Source organism: Danaus plexippus, chromosome 2 (genome assembly GCF_018135715.1).
Source record: "Danaus plexippus chromosome 2, MEX_DaPlex, whole genome shotgun sequence".
NCBI lineage: Eukaryota > Metazoa > Arthropoda > Insecta > Lepidoptera > Nymphalidae > Danaus > Danaus plexippus.
Genome location: NC_083537.1, coordinates 7,709,298 through 7,737,297, shown reverse-complemented (window position 1 = coordinate 7,737,297; position 28,000 = coordinate 7,709,298). Strand labels below are relative to the sequence as shown.

Sequence of the window (28,000 nt, the reverse complement as noted above, 5' to 3'; positions counted from 1 at the left end):
TACTGAACGAATATTGATTTTTCTTTACATTTTGTAATAAATTGAAACATTTTACAGCTGCTACATAAAATTTATTGATCGTAATAAATGTGGACTGTATTGTTAGTTACCAGCCATGCTGAAGAACGATAACCTACGGCTTATATCTTTAGCACTCTGTTTGTTTTATACGAACGGTGAGTTTGAGCATGTAACTTAAAAGAACTTAATTTATATTATTGTTTTATTACAATTAAGGTAACCACATGGTGTTGTGTCTCATCTATTTTTATTTCTCTTTTCTTTATCTATTTTATGAGTATAAAATCTTCAGCATAAAAGTTCTCATAATAATGTTTGCTATCTATTAATAAATAGATTCTTTGTTATTTTATTGTAAAAAATTACTATATTACTTTCAGTGTTATAAACATTTTGACATTATTTTATTTTGTGCAACTCATAAATTTTTATTGCCCGTAACTTTTTAGATTTAAATCAACGTAAATGTTTAAGGTTATGCAGTATATTCTTTTGTACGATTTTAGCTGTATTCGCTTCAAGTATAAAACCAGATATTCTAGAGAGTTTGGATCAAATTCGTGGTTTGGATTTATCTGAAAAGGACAAGCGTAGATATCATATATGGGAACAAGGAATGGTTCCTTATTATATAGACGACTTTTCTTTTGGTAAAAATTAAGATATTTTAAAAGGTTTTAGTAATAAAAAAAACTATACAATCAGATTTTGAGGAATTTTGCTGTTTGGAAATCTAAGTGTATTTCTATATATAATCTTATAAAAAATTCTAAGATACTTAATACTCAAAATATACCTAAAAGTTTTTTTTTATCAAAAAAATTAATTATGCAGACAAAGTTCTACGGGATAGAATACGGTTTTACTTAGACCAGTTAAATAAGGCGACTGGTTTGCACTTCATGGAGATTCCGCAGCCACCCGAAGATTATAAACAGCGTTGGGTCTTCTTCCTTAACAGGAAAAGTCAGCTGGGATGTGATGATGTTTCTTATAACAATTATACCAATAAAGGAGTGCAGGTACTAGATAAATACCTATAAATGTATTTACCAATCGAAACTACGGATTTAACATAACAATATTTTTGATTAGAGGGTAGTTTTGGGATACGACTGTCTTACGCCCGAAGATTTGGATGAGATAATCCTCTCTTTAGTAGGAGTTCCACCTCAGCACAATGCACCAGATCGTGATGACTATGTCACCGTAAATTGGGATAATATTTTGCCAGGTATTAATTTCTACATTCTATTTGAAACTTGCTTTAAAAAAATTACATTTCTATTACAAGTATATTTTTCTGTTCAGGGTATTAACGAATTGAGTACGAAATTGTGACTTGATCTTTAAATGAAAAAATATATATTTTTAATATATATATATATATATAACTAAATAATAAAAATTTGAAACATTCCATAGATTTGACATGTTTATTTTGCCACAATAATTTAATTTACAGATAAACATTATTTGTTTGAGAAATTGAAAACCGATGAATGGGCCTTTGGTAAATTAAAATATGATTTTTCGAGTGCTGGCCATTATCGCACACATAAATATACTTCAAATGGAGGTGAAACGATTACACCAAAGGTACACTGTTTATTTGTAATATGACGATTTCTCTATATTGTATTTTTTAGTATTTCATGTAATGTTAAAAATTAAAAAAGACTTTATTTTTTATGTATTTGCTATTTTAGAATTTAGAACACTATATGGAAGGAAGAAAAGGCCTGAGTTCCATAGACATTAAGAAAATAAGAATGTTTTATAATAATATTTCTTTTAAAGCCAAAAAACCTATGCAAGTACCAGAATGTAGCAAATTATTTGTACCTGGAAAAAATTTCAGTAAATATATTACTCCTAAAGTAAGTGTAAGCTCAGAAAAACCAGAAATAATATGTGATTCAGAAAATGCAAGCAATCATGACTGTCATAAAAATAAAGATAAGAAGGATGTTGGGGATGACGACAACGAAGATGTCAATAATGATAGAGAAAAAAATAATACAGATATTAAAGATGAAAAAAATGATAACAAGTCTGGTGAAAATAATGACAAGCAAGATAGCAAAGTAAAAATCGAGTCTACAGAGGAAAAAAAAATACTAAGTAAAGATGAAAAATTACCAAATAGTAAAGAAAAAGCTCTTTTGTTACTAAAATATCACGAGGTTGAAAAAATTAAATCTCCAAATATTAAAAAAAAACAAGTAGAAGTTACCAAATCCAAATATAAAGCTATTAAAAACCTTCAAAATTCACAAACAACGGAAATAAAATCAGATGAAGATGAAAATACTAAGTATCCTAAAAAACTGAAAGGAGAAACTGGAGAGAACAAATCCGTAAATAGCGAAGAAAAACATTTCTTGCTCGCAAAGTACCAAAGTATTAAAAATAATAAGTATGCAAAAATCACCAAGTATTCTAAAAAAATTAAAGGGGAAACTGATGATAATAAATCGGTAAATAGCGAAGAAAAAACATTGTTGCTCGCAAAGCACCAAAGTATTAAAAATGATAAATATGCAAAAAACACCAAGTATTCTAAAAAAATTAAAGGGGAAAATGATGATAATAAATCGGTAAATAGCGAAGAAAAAAATTTCTTGCTCGCAAAGTACCAAAGTATTAAAAAGAATAAATATGCAAAAAACACCAAGTATTCTAAAAAAATTAAAGGGGAAACTGATGATAATAAATCGGTAAATAGCGAAGAAAAAAATTTCTTGCTCGCAAAGTACCAAAGTATTAAAAAGAATAAATATGCAGAAAACACTAAGTATTCTCAAAAAATCAAAGGGGAAACTGACAACAGCAAATCGTTAGACAGCGAAGAAAAACATTTTTTGTCCCAAAAAAATTACAAGTTTGGGAAAAGTAGACTTTCAAAAACTCCAAACGCACATAAAGACAAAAAATCTCAAAATAATAATAAGAAAAAACGAGTTTTATTAAAAGGTAATTCTAATAAATTGCCACGTAAAATTTTGGGGAAATCCGATTATGAAACTGGAGAGGAAAATGTTAATTTTCATTTTAAATAAAATAATATTTGTTATTTAAAAATATTTTATTACAATTGTGTTATAATATTATCTATCACATTAAAGGCACGTTTGTATATCTCTTTTAACGTAGCAAGTCTCACAAATCACTTCGCAACACCATTTAAATTGACAATTACAATTTTCGGCTTCTCTGATGGTATTTTGCACGTATCCCCTCCTACAACAAAGTTGATCACAGCTGTCGGTTCCAGCGGAACTTACGTTACACTGTCGCCCTTCTGTTCCCAGAGATCCAGTCTTCATATTAAATGTACAAAAATCGGGTGATTCTTCAGAGTAAATGATATCCTTCTTACCAGGCCGTTTGATATTTGGACTTTCTGGCATAAAGTTATCACCGTCATTATTTGAAATCACCTGTAAAAATATTAATTTTTTATGATGTGTACATGGTTAATTAACATGAAATCTGAAGTTTTATGTGTACCTTAGCTGCACCCTCAAATTTATCTCTCAAACGGTCGCCCACCTCTCTAAACGTTGGCATTCTCCACCAACATGTACGAAGCGTGCAAGACCCTGATAGTCCATGACATTTACATTCCACTTTCATATTATTTTTAATTGCCTAAAAAGTTTGGAGTAATTGTAATGAGGTTATAAATAGATAGAAAACTGGAATTTGTCATCCTACAATATTCTGAATATTCACTATTGTAAGAAATGTTCAAATGAAATTGAAAAACATTTTACTAACCAACCTCCCAGCATTGTGGTTGTGTAATTTAATCAATGTTTTTATATCGCTTTTTTTCCTATATCGACTGTCCATAAACTCTCTGGATTTCTGTAGACCAAAGCGAACATTATCGCTACAACCACCCCATTGCCATTTATCCTTTTGCACTGGAGATGGCGGCTGGGGTACTTGAGTTACACGTCCCTTTCTAGGTTTTGGAATTTCCTGTGGAAAAAATTCTTTAGAAAATACCATTCGACTCAAATGTAATATTTTTTTCTCAAAATAAAATAAAGTTGTTAGATTTGATTAGAATAAAATAGTGCTTGAGAAAATGTATTTGAAGAACATTTGATAGTGAACGCTTTTCATTGTAACCTTTTCACATGAGCATTCAAGGAGGGAACCAGCTGTACACGCCCGTGTAATAGCGTAAGTAACGCCGGCGGCTGTTATTGCATTCACAAACCCAGTTTCTCTTGTATCTGTAAAAGTATTATTGTTTTAAAATCCAAATAAAAAAATATACAATTTGAGAATGCATTTTCTGCAATATATTTGCAATTACTTTATGCGATATTCCAAAGGTTACAGGGTGGAATTATGCTCGTTTCGATATCGAAATTACTGCATAATATACGTTTTATCTCAAATAAATAATAATATTTATAATAATGTTTATATTTTAATTACAATACAACAAAACGAATCAGATAAAATTAACTATAGTTGAAAAATAAAGTGCCTTTGTGTCACAATATTTATGTAGGCAAGTAACCTTTATAATACTTAATAGCCTAACTCTACTGAAGACGATTTGCATAAGCAATTGTTTCGTAGGGCGACAATTATGTAACACATTTATGGACACTTCATACGATTCGACACACGCTCCGGGGCTAAAGAAATAAAATCCTGAAGCATAAACCACCAACACAATACGGAGTGAAGCTGTTGACCCAAAAATCAATATTCACGGGACTGTAATAAACAACGATGGGCTTCACGAATCGAAGGCTACATCCATAAAACATGTTATCGTGATACACGGCTGACTCGAATGGAAAGTAAGATGGAAACTTTATATATTTAAGGTTTTAGTATAGGAAATCTTTTATTTTTAATTGCAGACTAAAAAGGTACTAAACGCCCTTTCTGTTACGTTTAAAGATAAGTACGTACGTAAGTATGATTATGTACGTAAATAAATAAGTAGTTCGTCCACATACTTTTATTCTTTCCCGATTGCTAGAGATATTACTCTCGTTTATTCAGTAGTGGTACCTGTCAAGCTCTTTGTGGTTTTCGCTGAAGCAAATGATATTTGAAACGAAATAAATATATATTTATATACTTTTAGGATAAATCAAAAACAACCTTATCACAGCAACGTAACTATAATAATACAACAAATAGCGTTTGTTCGTTTTTCTTTGACATGCTGTGCATTATGAGGCTGGCTATAACAATTAATGGTGGGTGAAGTTGATGTTGGAATATTCAGATGGCATGAATAATGTGAAAATTGTTGAACCCATCCACTGAATGAGCATCGGACATCGGATAAATAGTGCCCGTTTAGGTCGATGACTTCATATTATCGGACCTCAATGGTTTTAGTTTAGATTGCTTTTATAGATTTCTTGCGTGTCTAAATTAATTGTGAACTTTATTAAACTACGCAATAAACGTTCGATGGAATGTTATTTTAATATAAAATTTTACGAGCACATATTTCAAAATTTTACTGCTTATTCTAACATTACCATTTCAAAGAAAAAGAAAATTATTTTTTTATTGAACCACATCTAGGTGTATACGGGATTGATAATATAGTATATATAAACAAATTAACCTTTAAAAAAAACCTCCTGACAAAGTGTTAGCAGATGATAGGCAGTCTGGTTTTCTTTATAACAATTCAGTAAATATGGCCCTAAATTCAGTCCCTAATATCATATTTAAAAACCATAAAAAATATAGCATTTAATATTAGGACTACTGCTATATATACAAACTAGAGAATTCTGCAGATAACAATAAGTTATTTATCAGGTTCCTCTTAAAGGAACTAATTAGTAAGATCTTTAAATGTAATCACTAAGTCCAACAATTATAAAGCAAAGGGAGACGAAATATCATAACTGTATAGGAATTATCTTAATTTTAATAATCTCTAATTATTATTTTATCTTAAGATGTATCATTATAAAGCATCAAATCTAAATTGACAGATTTCAGGCGTTGACATTATCTTAATAAAGCTGTCACCGATTTTTCACATTATGGGGGTTAACTCATTTTTGTGATAGTAGCGAAGCATTCATTAAGTTTAGATTAGATAACGGAGGCTTATGCAATGCGGTGCAGTTGAGAGAAGATCGGCATCGGCCGCGCCTATCGATCCCATGCTAATTGGGCCTGTTAACTGTGGAGACTCTGTATCGTCGTCGAATTCCGCTCGACTGCCAACCATCCAAAAAGATACAAAGAAATTTTTTGCACAAACAATTTATATAATTGACGTGCGACAAAAAAGCGAGAGTGCACACCCATCCAACTCAGAATTCAGCCTGTAATTACATCACGTTTCTGTTTTCGTCGGTGTATTCCATGAGTATTTTTATCTGATATATTAAATTTCGTCGGACATCGCTGAGGATATATCTTGGATGGAATTATGAGCGGAATGTCAATTTCGAGATATTTTGCTAGTCGTTTAGCGGTCGATAGAGAAAAAAGCGGCGGCGCCGGAGGGGAGGAGAAGCGATGCCATGGGAACAGGTCCGCCCCGCTCGGTCAATGCGAACGTTACGCTTTTTCTGTTCCGTGCGCTGCACTGTCGATAGGAAAGCGCGGCCGCGACACTCAGCCGTCATTATAAATCCGAGGCGGTGAGCTCAGAGCGGAACATTCTTCGCGCTCCACCCGCGTTATGCGGTGTAATTATCGCAAAACGTAGCCCCGACTCGCAAATATGTCGTTGGGAACGAGGGACATGACATTCTCATCACCAAACGTTCCCGTTTTTCTATCGTCTCCAATCTCGAAATATGCGACGTATCGAACCACTCCCACGACGTCCATCAAGGCTTATATTTCGGGCCTCATGACGGAAGTTTTTGTGATGTCTGCCACAAGCGTGTGGAATGCCGGTATTCGTGTTCACATGAATAATTCATCAAAATTGTCAATCAATCAATAAAACCAATGGATCAAATTGATTCACACTTGTAGATTGTATAGCTTCCATAAGGCGTCGCTCGTGTTTTTGCCATGTCAGAATACTTTAAAGTCCATTTATTCACGTCCATTCAATCAATAGCACGTGCCCAGTAACAGCCTCATGAAAATACTGTTCATTCTTTTCTTGGATTGGATAATTGACAACTAGTTTCCTTTCAACAGGTGCCAACTTCATGGTAGGTGGAATCTTTAAACCGGTCCTTGCAGGAAATATTGTGGAAACGAACAAGAAACAAGGGCATATAAATTATAAACAATGCTATATGGAGTTATAAACTGAAACTTGATATATATTATTTTTGTTATGGTTTTTGTGAAGGCTCTAATGTCAATATTAAAATAGATGATAGGACAAAGTAACTTTTTTATGGTTTCATATATCGATTTAAAACTACTTTTAACCAGAATATGAAGTGTTGTATTCTGATTTGTTCAGTACCATAACGTTGCGTAAGCGGAACGATTATAAGAACAATTCCTGAACCACGCCAAAATAAATTATTCTGATATGTTCAAATAGCCATTCCATCTCTTGAAATTGCTTCTAAATTGTAGACACCTTTTTTATGTTTCAGTCTGAATTTATTTAAGCTATCAAAGTTGTCATTTTCAAACGATGAAATAAAAAGGATTTTGTTTGTAATGAAAAAATGTTGACCATTCTTTTTGCTACAATAACATATTGATTGCTTATTGAATAGTACTATAAAATGAACAACTTAGCCATGCTATGCCATGACCGGTGCTGTTTCTAAAGGATGATATAATTAATTATTTTTAATCTATGTCATGAAAGTACATAAAATAAATACACAGTATATTGCATATGTATATTTAAAACAGCAGATACAATATCGCCAGTTACATGATATAAAATATATACTGCAATGTTAATGAACTAAAACGTTCCAAGGCAGCTGAATTGTTTATCGTCCTGTATGAATCACATATAATTATCCCCAATAAACTGCATCAATGTTTTAATGATTGTATTTTGTAGCACAGCCAATTACAACATTAATCAATGGCATTGGCGACATAAATTATATTGATACAAAGCAAGCGAATACCTTGGTGGATGTCAAAACGATAACGCGGGTTTTCGAGATCATCTACCGCAGGCCATATGTGAAATTGCTGAGAATTTTGCAATTTTAATTTTATTTATAACAAGCTGTGCATAACACGAGCATTGGCGTATTCATAATTAAAAAAAATATTTAATTAATTGTGCAATAAAAATATTATTTTTATGTTTATATGAATATCGTATAAACAAATTTGATTACTCTTAGTTTGAAACGGTTTTGGAAATATTTAAATCTTTCAATCCCATATTCAAAGCGATGATTGTGTAGACCGCAATAAAAAAATTAAATCAATAAAAGTAACTTTTGTATATTACTCAAATCTAATTAAATCTCATTTATAATCCGCTTTTTATTCATTCTCAACCGGACGTAGCTAGAAACTGATAAACGGACTCGTTCAGATATGGATCGCCTCAACTGTGGCGACTTTAAATTAACTGTTCACGCACTATTGGAATTTAAGATTTGATATGCATACATTACCGACATTTGCCCTTTGCTTACGGTTAACTAATCATCTGTAGAATGCAGGTGATAAAGAGATTAATCTTTTTGCTCGTTAGTTTTAAACATGCTCAGTGTAAAGTTTTTATTGAGAGGAATTATCAGTTTCTGATACTTATTTACCAGCTTTATATAAGTAGGTATTTGTAATATTCAATTTTCATTTTATATTTTTGCCACGTACTTTTGTTGTCACCTTTTATATAATGAATGTTACAAGTAGTTCTAATGTAAGTTTGATCGAACTATTTATTGAACTATATGTTAGCAATGAATTCTATCCTATTTAATACTATAAAGATCGCAATCAGATTAAAAAAATATGACGATAATAAACAAATAATATATCAAACTAGTGTCTCAAAGCGAATTCTTTCACGTAACATCTTCAACCCTCCTTTACTTTCCTGGGTGAAACATGGTACGCAATGTTTCCTAGCGAACCTGTCAAGTATCGTGTGTCTTGCCAACCCGCTGTCATAAACATGTATGCCGGTCTACGACCGCGTCCTCCATGCTAACCGCTCATAAAACAAAACTAGTTGTATATTTTCCAGTGACCAGATTAATATGATAATAACTTATCTGGAGTGCGACAAAGTAAATAATAAATTGGTAGTACCCATGTCAAATAAACAGTCGTAACCGTTGTATAAACGAATGAAGTAGTGAATACTATAGCCTAAAAAAGCGATCTAAAAGAAAAGTAATTATGCGCGATAAAAGGACGAATGATGGCATCTATAAAAAGCATCACTTTAATACGGAGACAATACATCGGGTTGTCACCGCGACCGCATCGGAATGTTTACGAAAGTATTTTATCTCATCTGATTAATTCAAATATTTCGCGCAATAAATACGGGGAGGGGGTGGACGGGACTCGTAACGCTGTCAGGATTGTCGTGTGTCGGACAACGCATGCGAGCAATTGCGTCAGTGTCAAGTTGACAGCGCGGCCATTGTGCCTCCCGTGGCCGATATACGATCGTCGCGCGGTCGTAGCGACCGTGCACCTGATTTATCGACGTCCCGCAAACCTCAACGAAGGGCCCTGCTGTCGCCGCCCGAATAAAGCGCATTCTCACGCTACCGAACGCACGCGAACGCTCGCTTGCCCGTATTTAAATTGAACGATCGTTTCTCATTCCTTTCCCCCAGATATTTTACGTCGGGTAATACGATACGACACTGTCCGGCTCTTTCTGCAGTTTTCTCATTCCTTTTTCTCCTCAGCCCGCTATTGTTCACTTGTCAATTTCTTTAGCTAATGCGAGTAAACGTCTCATTATGCGGTGCGGTGCGTCCGCGACGCGCACTGCGTGTTGTGACAGCAACCACCCACCGGAAGACCGAGCGTCATTCAGCCGCGCACAAAACGCGAATTTATTCAACGAACGTCCTATGGTTAATTTGAATGGGTCGTGCCCATTTAATAGGAATAATTAGCTTTGTTAATGCGAGATCAGAACAAAGACGAAACATCTCCGTTATAAAGCATTTATGTGGTCAGCTAGAAAGCTAGTTAACGGCTAATTAGTGGTTGCATATGCTTATCTTCTGAATGGAATTGAAATGGAATGTTGCATTTTAGCTTTGAGTAGATATATTTATAAGGACAATTCTATAATATTATGTTTTAATACTCTAATTTGCTTCTTTATTATATGAAAAATGAAAACATTTAATGTGTAACTAACCAGTAATAATATAAATACATATTATTCCTGATTTATATACTAAGAAAGTATCGTACTGTAGAGAGCCAAATTTACGATCCAAGTTTATAATTCCTTACACGTTATTTAAGGGAAATAAGACCATATTGCGGTTTTACTGCCCATATTAGTGGCTTTTTGTTTAGTTTTTCATTGACAGTGACAAGTACGGATTGTTGGAGTTCGCGCGCTGGCATTGTGACAGACAGCTGTCACCGCAAAATAAAACGTCGAAGTGTTTGTGAGATAAGTAAACATTTTCAATCTAATTTCTATATTTGAACATTTTTGTTTAAGAATGCTGAATTTAGCCTGATAAATATATATATTTTTAAATAATGCGGTATTTGTCTTAATAAATTTGGAGTTTTAATTTCAAAACAATTTTGTTTATAACCCTTGAAAGTTTTCTCCTCGAGATTAACATTATGCCCAGCTTATTTAAAGTAACATTTTCGTAATTATACTTTGATTTAAAAAAATATATACATATTTTAATTTATTTTGTACAAGGGCTAATAGATTCACTGTCAATATTGACAAACTTTAGAAAAATCTGATCAAAATATTTAAAAGAATATAGATATGATAGCTCAAATTGAAGATCATAAATGCCATCATTTGATAAAAACTCATTTTTATGGTGCTTTGGAGTAAAGAAAATATTGAAAGTTCTTCTCTGATAGAACAGTTGTAGGTATAGCAAGAATAAATATATATGGTCATATATATCGGTTAAGACTAACAAATACAACTACTTCCAACAATTCAATTAAATTTGAGCAACCTAGATTAATTTTCTCGGATATTGCACATAATATGTAAAAAAACAAAATGGATTTTTTTATATATGCCATGTTTGTGGCCCACTACAAGATCTCGAATCTGAAATTGGATTCTATATTGAAACCAACGTCAGGTTAGAGAATTAAAATGTTATAGAATAAAATGCCATGACATGACTGAACTAACAGTGAAACATTTATTTTAAATAAAAATTATGCAAAAGCTGTGACAGTACAGTCAGTATTTTTTCATCCAGATTGTAAAGTATATTTTTATCATGAATTGAACAAAAATAATTTATTTAATTTTGTTTCTATGAGATTTATTTAAATATCCAACCGGTTGTAGTGATTCTATTGAAGTCAATCAATTTGTATGTTATATAATCATGTAATCTGCTTAAAATAACATTCACGTTTAAGGGCACATGCATTATTCTGTTAAATATAGATAAGCAAATTCAAACTCCCATATATCTAACCCACGAAAGCATCGAGTTCATTCGATTATTGCCATTAACATATCTCAAAACGTATTAAGATGTACTTAAAATTTAAGTATTGTAAGTGGTTGAACCCGATAATCGATATCGGCTGACGTTCAGGCTGAGAGCGACCATACGAGTGACCGGATTAGATACACAGCAACGGATATTACGCTATAATTAAAAACATTTACGTGTTAGGGCGCCAAATTTATCGCCGAGTTTTTGTATGAAGCCATTCGTGAGTATTTATGTTAGGGTTTCGGGACGTGTGAGGTCCGAGTCCAGCAGTAGTCGGGTTATCGTGTGGTAATCTTTATGGGGCCCCGCTGGCTCCTCAGCGACCTGTCGACACTTAATGGCTCTCTCAGATTAGTACAGGCCCCAATATTTTGGGACACCGTGTTTGTGGGTTTGTTTATAGCTTAATTAGGCTGTTTTGTTTAAGTGGAAGTACCGTCGGTCTAGCCAGATAAGGTGTCGAGGTATTTACGATTTGATGCCATTGACTTTGATTAGCTTCGTTGTATACGTTTTGTTGCTATTTGTTTTTTGTTCCATTAAAACAAGAAACATCCATATAATTTATTATTAAATTTCAAATTTATTAGCAAGTTTGTCAAGTTTCTGAGGACCAATTTTTATAATTAATCGTATGAATGTATTTCGACTCTCAGTTTATTTCACATAAGATGGAACATTCGTTTTATACCGGCCCGTTTTAAAACAGTATAACGATAAGCATATCAGGTTAGATATGAAAGTAACAAAGTATAAGTGAAATTAAAATTGTATTATTTTTATATTGTACCCCTGAAACCTCATTAAGCGTAACGTCCGGTCATTAGACAGTAAGTATATTTGATAAGGCAATTTAAATAAAAATGAAATCCTTTTTCATTGATAAAGATTTGACACAGAAAAACAACGACGTGAGGAATGCACGGACTTACTAATGAAAGGGACCAATTAACGATGATAATTTTTTTCTTATGACAAATCTTATACATGGTGTTGTCAAACTGGATAAAAAATTACGTTCAAATAATTTTTTTTTATTCAGTACAAAATTTATATTCTTTTAATTGTTATCAGACCGAAAACTATGAATAAAATATGTATTATATTTAATATGGCCGCAGATAAGAATTTGTGTATAACGGTATGTCCTCAGACAATAATTGAAAGAAACACTCACAAATTTTTGTAGCATCGTTTTCGAAACTTAATTCAATACTAGACTTATATCATCTTACTATGATCATACTGTATTCTACTTCATGTCACCAAGTGATAAAAATCCGGGACTAATTCAGGCAGTACGCGCCACCCATAGCTGTTCACATCGATTTATGGGCTTTTATCCTAATTTGTTGCTTTGCCCGGAATTAACCGCCCACACTGCCATCTCTGTTTAGCGATTGGTATTAATTAAACCTTTTATAAATTAACCTCTTTTTCTAATCTCCCAAATTATTTTATAATTTGAAAAAAAAAGTAATTCTTATCATTAATTTTTTTTTTCAAGAATGATATTCAATGAGTCTAAAAATATTTTTTAATATGAAATATGAAAAACAATATATTCTTAGATGCTTTAATAATATTTCTATGAAAACCTTTTCAAAAACATCGCCTATTTCCGCCTTAATATCACATCACGTAGAAATACTGTAAAGATCTAATCAACAAAATCAGTTGACACTGAGACACGTGGTACCTTAAACTGTTGGCAGGTTAGCTTATCATCAAACAGATCCTAGACAGTGCCGTACGTGTGACCATTACATTGCTAGATATTAGTTCACGGTAACTGCGTGGGCAGACTCTACAGAATTAATGTGAAGTCCTTTTGAAGTAACACCCGCTTTGCGCAAAACGTTACAATTATACGTTAAAAGTAAATATACGTACACATACATACATACAATATAGTATTTTTTAAATAGATTTTATATAAACAGAGCAATCTGGATTATGATAAATAATACAAATGAGACAATAAATATAAATGCTCATACCCACTAACTTATCCCATTTACTGAATACGTCCAACAAAATACCACAAAATAAGCTATCTTTCCGAGCAATAAAGCAGTTAATTATGTATCTTACATTAGCAAAATGACTGCTGATAACCAAAAAATTATAAAACAAGCGCTGACATTTAAAACGGCTCGTATTTTAAAATGCAATAATATATAGACGAAAATAATTTGTTTTTTCTTAAGTGTCCTAAAAAGGTACGATAAAAACTATATAATATACAAAAACGTCTCAAACCTCGTATGGTGAGGTTAATAAATATTTCTTTTATGCAAGCGAATATTTGACATATACCACTTAATTTACACTAATGAATGCCAAATGAATGCACGACGACAACTAATGGTCAGCGTTTAGGACAGTGAAGTGTCATTAATTTATGTGCAAATATCGATAGTAAAAATATGATACAACTACTTATATGTTTCATGATAAAGATGTACATAGTCATCTGTTTAATAAAACTATTTAATAAACTAGATAAGTAACAATGTCTTTGTATGAACCTGGCGAATATTGACCATAATTTATAGATGAAATAACAGATTAACGTTTAGATAAATAATAAACAAAATAAATCAACTAATTGCTACAGAACCTTTAGGGAAATAAACATTTTCCAGAGCAGGTAAATTAAAAATTCGTCAACAGACAAGCGAAATAATAAACAAAATCGTAAACAGATAATTTAATGCAATTTGTTTTTAATAATTCCTAATTTAATTTAAGAAGCGCACCCACTATCGATAAAGTAATCGCAACACTAAAACGAATGAATTTAGATAAGCGATCGCTCGCATAAAAATCAACTCTTTTCGCCTAATCGAATTAGGCACCGATAGTTATCATCGATTCAACACATTTTGCATTCTTTGTCCCTCGACTAATAAACCTGGCAGGTAGCAATCCTTTGCCATAACTTAATGTTTAAGATACGTTGAGTATCAACTACGTATTAAAATTACATTATTTTTTTATCACTGCTGATATTCGGTAACTGTTTCATATATATTTGTTATTTAGGTATGTAGTTATTAATTATATTTTTTTTATTATTTAATTATAATTTGTATAAATAAAGTCATAAAAGCTAAACGTGGGTTTATAAAGTCTCCCAATTTTATATAGATATACAAAAAAAAAAACAAAGAAATTGGGACAGTCGTTAATATTTTTAAATTAATGGTTTGTCTTTTAACGTTAGTATGTAATATAAAGTTGTATGTATTTATGCCTTTGAGGTAAGTAAAACAAGGCGTCAATAACATAGTTATAGAATTAGATAATTATATACAGTGAATATCCTTTTGGAATATAAAGAAAGAATTATATCTTATATATATAATATTAAATATATACTTACTTAATTTTTACTAAACATGCAAATTATATTGCTAACAAAACTGTTGCTTTTCTCAAAGTTATTTATCTATCAATCAAGACTAAGTTTAACACTTTATAATATTAAAACATTTATAAAATCTCGACATTCAACAGGCTCTATTAAAATTTCAAGTTATAGCGTTACTAAAATTTAGCTTTATGATAGTAAATTCATAAAAAATAAAAGAACAAAACGACTGGAGATGATAATTTTGATCTCACACTTAAAACGACAGACCTCAAATAAATTTATTTCCTATGCTAATCTATAGGTTCGGAAGCATGATATTTATTAAATTATCGTAAAAGTGCATTTTAAACAATCATCCAACTGTATCAATTTAACATAAGATAACACTATTTTTCAGCAGTAACTTGATGATAGAAATGCCTATAGAGGAAATTATTAATATGAATTATATTTAATATATAATAACAATAAATAAATAACATTTGCAGTGTAAGTAAACAGCGAACAACACATAATACCTTCGACTGGTACTAACATAAGTTTAGGTAACTTGCAATGTACGGATGATTGTAATTAATTAGGGTAAAATCCTGCAACTCAATTTCAATGCAAGTCCACGTTTGCGTATTAGTGTTTTCTACAACATTTCTACAAAATGAGTATCAAACGAAACGACTTGTCAAAAATAAAACGAAAATTAATGTGTCATCGGAAGAAATCCAATACAAATTTAATGCTTTAAACTCAATTTTGAAGAAGAAATTTATCCGATTTTACCAGTATTATGTAAACATGTGTATATTAAACGTCAATACATTGATAACTTTTTGACGTTTTCTTAATCAAACGAGGCGGACTAGATAGTTTTTTGCAATTTAACAAAATTGATATCAAACATAATGGTTTAATAAGAACAGCTCGACAAACGTGTCCAGAGATAAATAAAATGTCTAAAATAAATGAAATGTAAAAAGCCTTTTCCAAAACAAAGCTCTTATGTTAATAAGCTCTAACAATATTTTTTTTGTAATTTAAATGTTTTCTTTTTTACCTATAACTTGTTTGCATGATTTATGTGATATAGCAACTTATCCGGTGATATACTTTTGTAGAAAAACAAGTTAATTAAATAATTTAATACGGTTAATTTTGTCTACTAATATCATAAAAAATAAATGAGACCATTTAAATTTTTCACTTTTTTTCTTTTTATTTTCAAAAACTGTTTTTAATTTTAATATATTCTATTAAATTGTTTCTTACCCTATTTTTTAGAGAAAAGGTAGATTTTTTCAATATTAAGAGTATTTTTTTGGTAAATTGCTAAAATAACAGAAACATTATATTTTAACTTGTTACCTCTCATAAGGATTTTCCTCATGCTGCGTCTTTGTGTGGTACAGTTCCACCTTCTGTTCCTGAACTGGTGAGCGCACTCCGTGGCTCCGAGGGTGACGCCGCGGCTTATCTCCTTCAGCAGGCCAGTCTCGTTCTTGCAGATGGAAGCCAACCGACCACGAACACGACGGTTCTTTTTACAGACCATTCGTGGATCAAGGATCACCGCGCTGCCAGACGCCCTGTGCACAGGAATTAAATCCAATTTAATATTAATAGCCATCTGGTTATAATTGAGAACCTACTAAGTTCCTTTCCGTATAACATATCAGATAGACACTTCTTGCTAGATAAATATTTAAACAACACAATCAACAAACTTCTTAAACAACTGGAAGTCGAAATTAGGCAAATGAGTCATGAGCATACTACGAAATAGTAGATAAATATGAATAGTATTCAACATATGTTTCTCAATATCATCTACTACTAACAGTGAATGAAGTTTATTTTTGCGATTGTTTACTCTGTTCCAACACATGACGTGAGAGAATCTTCCGAACAGCAATATTTTAACAGAGGTGTGGCATTCCTAACAAGAGCTCAAAAATACGATGATTATGACGAAAATGCTGTTAGATAACATATCTAGCTATTGCTTACGATGTATATAAAAGCAAATCAAATCAAAATTTAGCCATATACAAGTACTGTAAATCATAATACCTTGATCTTATTAGATAATAAGATCATCACTTGTCATCTGCACTTGGCAATATATGAAACCATTCCGTCTAAAAATTAATCAGCATACATATATATGTAATAAATCTAATTTACTGGACAGGTTTTTACTTTTCAATACTAAAATACAAGCCTAATATATGCTAATACTAAAAAACAACCCTAATATATGCCTAAACAATTACACCAACGCTACCCTATCGCAGAAAGCTTTCAGATAGTGCATAGAAGATATACATACCATTGTGGTAAGTACATTTATTTAAGAATTTCTTGTAAATAAGCAATTTCAAAATCAGAACGTACCTAATTACAGAAAAGATCGTAAAAATCAACTCACTAAAAGTAGTGTTGTGCTTCGAATCTGTAAATATCGATTTACGATCTGCCACGGGTTCGTCGAGAGACGAGCGCCAGGTCGCGTTGAGTGATCGAGTGTTTACTCGATAAGAGTTCATTGTCAGAGCAGCGAGTGCGAAGCTTAGTCGAATAAATTTAGACCAGTCTAGAGACTACCGGGAAGTCTCGAGACTGATCTATTGCATTACATTTTTAAACTATTACATCGATGCTAGAATTGATTTTAGATTGTCTCCGTTTAAACAAGTTTGGTCGTTGACTGCAACATGGTCCCTACATTATAACTGGGAGAGGACGAGATTTATCGGGCTTATTATAATTATATAAGTTGATATAATTCATAAAGATGTTTATCTTCAACACCAACTAGACATAAATATTGTCAAAACAATTTTAATAATGAAAATGTTTGTTAATTTAAGTATATGAATTCCAAAATTAAATATTTCTCCTAATTATATATTGTATGAGACAGATATTAACTGATGAAACAGCATCTCTTTCTAGAGTCAATCTATCCTATTCTGTTTGATGTATTTTGGCTCGTGACTGGAAAATAAACCATATGGTTTCTATAATCTATCATGTCGAATTGATTTTACATTGCACATATATCTCTGAACTCATCTTGTTCCGTGACTTCCGAATTTTCTGATAATTTTAATTATATAGATATATTAAATTTAACAAAACAGTTAGTAAAAGTACATGACGGAACCTAGCTAACGTACATGCATACATCTCATACCGAAATACCAAAAGAATTTACATAGTAATTTACGTCAAGAATTATAAACAACTAATGATTGACCTTGCTGTTTTACTACTACTATAAAAGTGCTACAACACTAAAAGTCAGAAAGCGAGTAAGTTACGAGCCGTGCCAGAAATGCAGGGCATCCACAAATGATTTTCTTAACCCCGTACTCTGAATGTGTTTACGTGATTATAACAAATTTCATCATAGTATTTCTGTGGCATGTTTTTGCAACATATGGCTTCATGTAACTATCAAACCAAAAACAATCAATTGAAAGAAATTTAATTTTAAAAAAGGATTACTAATGAACAGAATTTCAACAGAGTCACGTAAAAGAAAAATGTTAATTAAAAACTCCACATCACCTTAAATATTTTAATTCAAGCAGGACTCTCTCCAAATCAGCAAAACGAGATCGGTTGCTCATTTAAAAATCTCTAACAAAGATTCATTGCTCTCGTGGACGTTCGCTTGGAATCATTACCAGCGCTTGTATTAGTTGAATCAATCGGCGTGGAGTGGCGTTTGAATGCGACTGTGGTGACACCTAGCGACATACGTCAGCCGGGATGGTCAAATGTATACGAGATTGCGACCCGATCCAGTCAACATTCGGAATTGTTCCCAGTTTTTTATGGCTGTAGTTTTGTATGCGCAATAATTTAATTTACCATATACTTGTGTTTTTGTTGTACGGCCAACTATTGCAGGTTCTGCTTAACCTCTTGATGAGGCTTCATACATATTTGTTTAAATTGTTTCGGTATAATATACATAAAAGCTATTTAATAATTATTACGCCTTTGACTGAAATATATATCGCTTTATTTTTGATTATTTAATGTAAAACATATAATTTTAGTATAAGGTCACTAAGATTTTTAAATATATTTTTAAGAGTAAAAGGTATTAAAAATGTAGCCATAAGTTTTCTGACACAGATTCTTAGAATGAAAAGGCAATGTAAATATTACAAAAGAGAATATGCGCCTTTGTTGGCTGACCTTATCCAAGATATTCTTTAGGACAATGCAAACTCCACAAGTGGGTAGTGTGAGACCCATATTATATTTAAAATATTTTTAACACGTACATATTTACTTTGAGTCAGTAAGTAGCATTTATTTGCCGTAATTATTGTCGCTGCAACTGAAGTGCGGTTACGACATACGTCAATGAACAGTTTCAGTTTATTTTGGGTTCAATTTAAGTGTATCTTAGTGACAGCATGGCTTCACTGAAGCTAGAAAATGATACCCAGCTTTTTACTGAATAAAATTAAACTTATTCTCAACGAGTAGAGTTCATAATCCTTTGCGCTCATCTCTAATGGAATATTGCCAATTCAATGACAAACCTCTGTCTATCCAGACGAATAAATTAGCTGTGATAAGTTGTATGTCAATTAATTATTCTTCAAAGCACCATCTGGTGTGAAAGTCGGTTAAGCGCAGCGAGGAAATGACCTAAAGATATTTATTAACTAAATTTGAAATTATTATATGGACGGTAATTTAAAATCAAAGGAGGAAAAATAACGACTTTCGATAAACTGCAAAGTTTTCATCAAGAGCTTTCATACTAACGATTGCATTAACCTTTGATCAATTGTAATTCTTTTGCCAAATAGATCTGTAACCCGGTTAACAGTGCGGTCCCTTTTCCGTATTTATATATCACAGATGACGTCACAAGCCCTGACCTACGATAACAATTGGCACGAACACGAATCAGTTTTATTAGACTTCACCGAGATTATACTCACTAATTACCAGACGATTTATTTGGCCCACTTTCATTTGTTCGTCCCGTTAAAGTTTGCTGGTTTTCTTTTGAAGAAATAGTTATTACATTTCCTACTATTGACGTGCTGGCGTTTTGATAATGAATAACTATATGCAAGAAAAAATATATTGATTTTTCTCTATCTAAGTAATTTGAAACCATTTTTATTATAACAACTTATAACCGTTTACTATTTCAGATGATAAAATAACGCAATTCATTGAAAAAGAATTGTTCGTAAGACATCTAAAACGCATACTCTTAGATGTAGCCAGAATTCCAAACACAGAAACAAGTCAACAATCAAAAGTTGAACTAGTTCATTTAGCATCAGTGCGACGGCCTGTCGCGCGGCGGCAACGCATGTTTGCCTCGTATTTAGCGAGCCCTCGCTAAACAGTGTCGTTCTGATACAGGGCAACATAGATTAAAAAATGTAAGCGCTTATCATATTTTTAATAATTAATTTGAACTAATACGGATATTGCAAATATATTAAAATTTGTATGATATATAAGTAAATTAATTAAAAAAATTAGGGAATGTAAATTTGTAAATTTTTCTTACTATGTTAGCGATAAATACTTGGTTAAAGTTGTGTATTTGAGACATAAAATACTAAAAATAAATGTACATATGTGGGTATCCAAGTATGCATTCAACATCATCCTTGTATATTCTTTGGCCCGGTGTTAGTCAATGGACAGAGCGTTATTAGGCGTTGCTTCAATTTACGCCATTGGGCCTATTACGTGACTACTATCACACACTGAGACTCTAAATTAGCTAATATTTTCTTGGATTTCAGAACATAAAACTAACATTATTTCCACGTACAAAACTTATATTAGAAACTAACATATTTCTATATTATTTATTTTCAGATTCTAAATTGCTGAAGTAAGGAATATAAATTAATATTTTATTTTATTAATAAAAATCCTTCTATTCAATATATGTGTATCGAAATGATTACAATGTGGTTTTTGAATTATTCATTTCACATTTCACAACTTTAAAAGTGTAAAAATATCAACAATAGCCACGGATGTCTCAGACCCAGTTTCAAATAGCCTGACAAATACATACTATGAACATCTATGATGTGAACTCTAAAACCTTGCGACAACATTGCTCATCGCCACATAAACTTTTAAAAGTGTTTGCTCTCATATAGTGACAGAACTATCTAGTCTGACGATTATAGGCTGACAATCCATCATTATTACATTCCTGGTCACTGCTATTATAGAAAAAATAAGGCTTGAAATGCAATATTTCATATGACTGTAGTTTGGCGCTACGGCGATGGTAATGATGTTTACAGTTAAGTCGTCATGTAGTCGCTAATCACGTCGAAGTCGCGAGTTAGCGCCTCGCCCGGTGTCCACAAACAAACTCATTCATTGTCACCGGTTGAATGAGGACCAATCAGCCCTGATGGCTGTGCATACTATGCTGTCACGACCCTAGACGGGGGTGGTCAGTTTTGTTAACATCTCACAGACCATTGTGGCTTTTATGGACATGTCTAAAACCCAAATATGTAAATACGTTAGGAGAAAATATATATGAACCGTAATTCAAATTACAAACAGGATGAATATTAATAAAAGGTGAATAAAAGTGATGTCGAAACATAACAGTGGAACTATTGAATTCCTTGTTTCTATACAGAAATGAATGCAATAAAATTTTAACGTCCATGTACATTTCAATCTGTCCTACAAACGCGAGATTACCGGTAATGTGTACAGAGATCATTTTATGAGTTTATTGGTGTATCAACGAAGAATAAACAAGATATAGACGTTATTTAGGTCCTCGGACTTCCATCACATTACATTATAGTTTAATGGTTGTTAATTGTCTGTCCAAGTGTAAGAGTTCTGTAACATCGACAACGTATTGTAAATCGTTCCAGATATATTTTTATAAAACAACTACCTACTCGTAAACCTGTTTAATGGAACATAAAATTTAATTTCGTATTTCAACATTACAGAGATAACTTTTGGCAATACTTCCTACAGATTAAAAAATATAAAGGTGCATTTTGTTAAGTTATTTGTAAGGTATAATATGTTTTGGCATCCTTTTTTTGTTTATATCGGGATTTTAGTTCGAATTAATATTCTATAATACAGCGATTAGCGAACCGGTCCGACTTCTACAGTGGGCATTTACTGTAATGTTAACTATTATCTGCACTAATTAACTTATTTATGGATATAAACGTAATGGTAGCTAAGGGCAAAAATTGAGACTTGTTTCATAAATTATTTCAGATTAAGACCTTCATTTCAAGAGTTCAAATACGAAATAATCTATACAACAGAATAAATATGCTTAGCTATTATTGGGGCGAGGAAAAATCGTATCGAATAAAGTCTGATTAATTGGAGCCGTACAAAAATGTATCCAATAAACACTTTCAAAATACGTTGATGCAAAAGAGAAAGTAGATAACAAGCCTAATAAAAATAAATTTCCAAAGTGTATCATTAATAGATTAATTGCAAAACAGTAATAGCTCAATAAATCTTTCTAACAGTACTTTAATTTAACGAATATGTTGTATCATGTTATTTTCTTTTAGACCACTTCTTTATATTTGCCAACGACATTAATTAATATTACTAGCTCGAATAACTATTAAACAGTCAGGGCAGGTATGTCTTGTTTGTAATTATAATTGTGGGCAGACAATGATCTGGAAATTCTTGTATGTTTTCTGCTATGGCTAAGTATTTATGGGGTATGATCTCATTTTTCTACATTACCTCGTACTTGGGACTGTTAATTTGAGATTAGTTGAATACTAATTCTTTATTATCACATACTATTGGTTACAATTGTGATCTTAAGAATCAAGTTTTTCTTTCTTTATTGACTTCTATTAGTATATCAATATGTGACTATCAATTTCATCCACTGTTATGATATCCTGGGAATTTAGAAATATGGAAAAGGATCAATGTTTTTAGAAAATATGTGGAACGTGTGATCCCTGTTAGAGAAAGCCTATTCATATGATTGTATTAAAATCAAAATTACTTAAAGCATTTTTTTGTGCATATGAATGGAAACAAGTTCAACTTTCTTTTACATAGATTGTTAAACATTTTTGTATCGCAGGCCTGAATGTTACGAGCAACTTTCTCACTGGACAAATTACGACAACCAAATCTTGTTATATTAAATATAATTACGTGTCATTTAATTGGGAGTTTTGCCGTGCGCTTGATCCATTTTACTGAATCCATTAAAACAAAATTTAAATTAATTAGGTAATTGATGTCTTACATCTAAATCGATTCGTGGGGGAAACGATAACGATGTGTGGGTACATATTTTGTGCATAGTATAAAATCGGCAACTTTTTACTTCATTGACTGCTGTTTATAACGAAATATATAATAATCTATTCCTATATACATTTATTAGGAGAATTTTGGATGCAAAATTTTTGTTTAACAAACTTATTCCTTAATCAGAAATCAGCTTTCGAAAAGTCCAAAAAGTTATTCGGAGGTAACTTACACAAAATCAAATCAGTCTCTTATAGTGTACGCACATCGCCACACCCACAGGTACTGACATAAACATTTATGGTTAATGTTTTAATAAAAGCTTGATTGGTCAAATTATTACCAGAATTACATCAACCGAATTTGAAAATAAAAAAAATCAATTTAGGCTGAGTAATATATCTTAAGTTATGTTTGTACATTCGATAGATTTATCAATTAATTACAATTTATAGGATTATATTGCTTCTTTAATGAACACTTCCATTTAGGCAGCTATAACATACATACATGTGTGTCCATTAGTAATTGGATTGCATAATTGGTGAACTAATGTAAAGTTTAAATTAAAAATATATCAAATAACTATTAATTTAACATACTCGTGACAACATGATGGTACTATTTTGGTTTCAACGACTTGAAACTCAAAAACAAAATCAAAATAATCAAACGATCTGAATTTCAAATAACACAAAGTTGGAATCGCACGCTGATCTTAGTTGCAATCTAAATGTCACTCGAATGATCAAATCGCTTGTTTACGTGAGGGACATTCAAATACGCTCCATGACATCGATCGTATCCATTGACTGCTTCAACTTATGTATCTTTTCAGACACAGTTCATCAGAGTTGTATGAAATTCACGATAAAAATATTTTGCATCGAAAAGAAGATACAAGAAAAATATTCCTTCCACTTTCACACACACGTATTGAATACTATAGATGTTAAGTACAGTTTATGAATGGAAATAGAAATGATTTGGACTCTACGTTATTGAAATAAGGAACAATAAAATCTCTGCCTTGTTCACGGTTGTTGGGAAGATGAAAACCTCGAGTGAAAGGTAATCACATGTGTGCTCGCGAAAATCTCAGGTAAGTATAGCGAAAATAACCTAGCTCAATTTTGTTATTAATTACAGCTTCCAATTAAAACAAAGAAATTCATATCGTTTATTTCGTTATTGGTTAGCTATATGAAAGTCATGAGAAGGTTTTGCAAAACATAAAAAATGAAAAATGCATAATGATGTCGGCTATCATTTATCATCAATCAAAATGTTTCATATTCAAGTGCATAAATTAAGTCATTCTTTACAATTATGTTGTGACTTTGATCATCAAAAAGTTCGAAGCTATATGACATTAGGATGGAGCATAATTTATCAAAACATATAAGGCCAAGTCTACATTACCGATTTTTTTTAATTGGTAACACTTATTGAAAATCAATGACATTCATATCTTGCAGATAAGGAAATAACGAATGCGATGCTTAAATATGTAAAGACTTTTGTAAATCCAGATATTTTTATATAAAAGATTTATAAAAAATCAAACTGATTAGTAATAAATGAAACTGTAAACAGGATTTATAATGTTATAAAATGCATTCCGTGTAATACCTCCGTAAGATATAGGTATGTGGTGTTCACCGCTTAAAGAATCCATTTTTATCTGAGACCTAATTTAAGGTTCTTGATTAATTGCAAATTAAACTGCTCGCCGGAGGTTTCCCGTCCGATATGACTTTATTGAATTTCATATAAACTGATTTATGAACGGATTCATGGATTTATTATGGACATGAATCGAAGCATCGATTAACGTTGTGCGGTAATTGTGTGAATCACTCGATAACTTGATTTAAGAACTCATTCGAAAACTTCATGCAAAATTTTATGCGGACGATGCGTATTATGGTCATAAATCTTTTTATTCGTAAAGTGAAGGCTAGATTTATTTTTATTGAACTTTAAAATTGAATATTACTTTTTCATGAATAGATTAGATTATACTCGGTCACCATATAAAAATGTTATTAAAGGAAAACGACTTCAATCTACGCAAAAGTACTTTTTCTCACTTCGGTTTGATCAGTTGATTTGAGAATTATTTTTTTTTATTCAAAATGCTCAGATTATAAATGTTTTAAATCTGTTATAACGATAAATTTATTTTATTAAACGCCTCAATATTTTTTTTATAACTAACATATTCAATAATATTTTTTGCTCAAATTAAAACAATTACAAAGAATTAGTCCCCATTCAATTAAGAAAATATTACCATATGTTTGTCAATCCATACAGGAAGGGTTTCGTCGACTATCAAATAAATCAAAGGTGTCATAATTAATTCAGACCGACCAATGAGAGTCGACAATAACCATTAAATCAATTTTAAACAATAAAAGACAACGTCCTACTTTTGGCGCGTTAAAGGTGGACCCGAGTTAAGCCCGTGCATAATCGCCTTTATTACACTTCCCAGTAATAAATATTGGTCTACTAATATCAATTACGCGGTTACTGAAGAACGATTTATCAAATATAATATACGTTGAAATATAAATAACTAATGATAAAATTAGTCGAACAAAGTAAATCATTATAAGAATCTCTATTAGAACGTTTCTTAACTAATCGAATATATATTATCAACGCCTTGGCTTTATTTAAATAAAACATTACTCAGTCAAATGGTGCGACGCTTCGTATAATACGTTGAAAATATATATATATTACTAGAATAAAAAAAAAAGAATTAGAGAGCTCGCAATAGGAACAGTTATATCTGTGTTATTGAAACTAGTTTTTAACTCGACTTCTCGATATATGGTTTTAATATACCTTCATTTTGATAGCAAAACCCTACTATTATTCACTTAAAGCCTGGTCTGGTGGTTGTCTAGCTTGTATATAGGTGACGGACGGACAAACATATACAGATCGTTGTTTCATTAACTCCTGACATTTTGTTTTGGCGCTTTAAATAAATGCCTGAGAATTGATGGTCCGTCGAGGGAAGCTTCTGACTATTAATGAATCTAAACAGATTATATCGACAAAAACTCTTATAAAATATCAGAGGATATTAAATTACAGTTAACTCTTGTGGCAAAATAAGTTATCAAATATGTTTTTTGCTTGTGTTTATTGAGCCGTCGCTTCTAGCTCTATCGGACAATAATGTTTTTGATTACATATTTGTTACGTTAAATAATAATTATATTTAATTCATATTCGTTAAAAGAGAAACACTTCTTACACTTAGACAAACGAAGATCTGTTTAATTTGTCATACATAAAACCTTACATTATTTAGATAAATAAACTTGTTTTTAATATTTTCTATATAAAATAAGAAAACGTTAGGACTTTATACATATGTTATAGTTTGGTTTTAATTAAATCGTTTAACTTTTAACATTTTCTGAAGCTTCGAAATAATGTGGGAGGAACAACGAAGTGGAATATTGTTGTTGAAGGAGTAAAGCTAGGAGATATTTTACACATGTACTATTGTTAATCAAAAGGTTAATAAACTCACCACCAAGAATCGGTGATGGGCGCAAGCAGCAGTAGGCAGGCGGCTATAAAGACCGGCCGCATTTCTGCCCGGACATCACTGCCCAAGGCTCTATGTCATCTTACATGAAAGTCGTAACAATATCGTTTTTGTTAACGGTTCGTTTACGGTATTACTAATATACGGTACCGAATTTCGTGCGCGTGCGTTCCCTGTCGGAGGGAGATCTCGAGGCAGACTGACGCTCACCTGAGCCCACCCCGCCGCATGCGCAGCGCAAAACGATTTTCGCGCTATTTTGGCTAATATTTAGCGGATTAGGCTTGATTAGACATACAGGTGGGGATGTGTGGGCGATCATTAGCAATTAATGAACGTGTTCTCGGTCTAGTTTTGGATATTCAATGTCTCTGTTTTTCGTATTTCAACAGATCTAATTAATTGTTTCTTATATGTCTCTTTTTAATGTGATTGCTATTTTTATAATTATTGTCTTTATAGGTAAACCATGTGATATACATCCTTTTTCACTTATATTAAATTATCATATTTAAGAAACTTTTATAACTAGGTAGCTAGATTCCAGTAAGACGAAGCAAATTCTATTTCGCCGTGATGGACAGTGAAGTGTTATCTATTAATAGTACACACACACGTGCGTAACTAATTGTGTTAAACAAACAATCTCCGACCTGCATGCCTGTGAAGATCCCGAATCCAGCTGATAACTTGTCAACAGCCAGAGCGAAAGTGATATATGTGGCAGAGCATTCGTAGACTTCCAAAAACTTATTTAAATTTATTGGTAATTAATCAATTCAATGTTAAAACATTCAATATTTAAATCTATATAATATTAATATTTAGAGGCACGAAAGCTCGGATAAGCTTTTAGAATGTCATATCCATATCCACACGGGATATTAAACTATCCAATGGAGGGTTACTAATTCGTCTAAATGAACACATCAAGTAGAAACGTCGGCGGTGTGGTGTTTTAATAGCTAGCATTCTGTTTGTGGTTCCACTCGAGAAACCGTTTCGTGTTTTACGAATTGTGAATCTTTAGCACTAAAAGAAATCATTATATAAGTAATACTTACTACAAATTAATTATCATTTATAACTTAATGATCACGAGATTTTAAT

General features: G+C 31.9%; 2 protein-coding genes and 1 long non-coding RNA gene across 3 annotated transcripts; 2 read left to right on the top strand and 1 right to left on the bottom strand.

The window, feature by feature from the left end:
* Nucleotides 1–22: 22 nt before the first annotated feature.
* Nucleotides 23–3,105, top strand: LOC116765297 (protein PF3D7_1417600-like). Its single transcript, XM_032654740.2, has 6 exons — nucleotides 23–176; nucleotides 528–671; nucleotides 856–1,043; nucleotides 1,117–1,255; nucleotides 1,487–1,620; nucleotides 1,731–3,105. Exons 1-6 carry the CDS (start codon nucleotides 116–118, stop codon nucleotides 3,081–3,083), a joined length of 2,019 nt encoding a protein of 672 aa, XP_032510631.2. The 5' UTR covers nucleotides 23–115; the 3' UTR covers nucleotides 3,084–3,105.
* On the bottom strand, nucleotides 3,091–27,106 carry LOC116765298 (protein Wnt-6). Its single transcript, XM_032654741.2, has 6 exons — nucleotides 26,873–27,106; nucleotides 16,375–16,595; nucleotides 4,165–4,271; nucleotides 3,805–4,011; nucleotides 3,535–3,675; nucleotides 3,091–3,464 (listed from the first exon to the last, which is right to left on the bottom strand). Exons 1-6 carry the CDS (start codon nucleotides 26,932–26,934, stop codon nucleotides 3,144–3,146), a joined length of 1,059 nt encoding a protein of 352 aa, XP_032510632.2. The 5' UTR covers nucleotides 26,935–27,106; the 3' UTR covers nucleotides 3,091–3,143.
* Nucleotides 4,019–5,512, top strand: LOC116765299 (uncharacterized). Its single transcript, XR_004353166.2, has 3 exons — nucleotides 4,019–4,218; nucleotides 4,627–4,853; nucleotides 5,147–5,512. It is a non-coding gene; the product is annotated as an uncharacterized LOC116765299 (long non-coding RNA).
* Nucleotides 27,107–28,000: the final 894 nt, after the last annotated feature.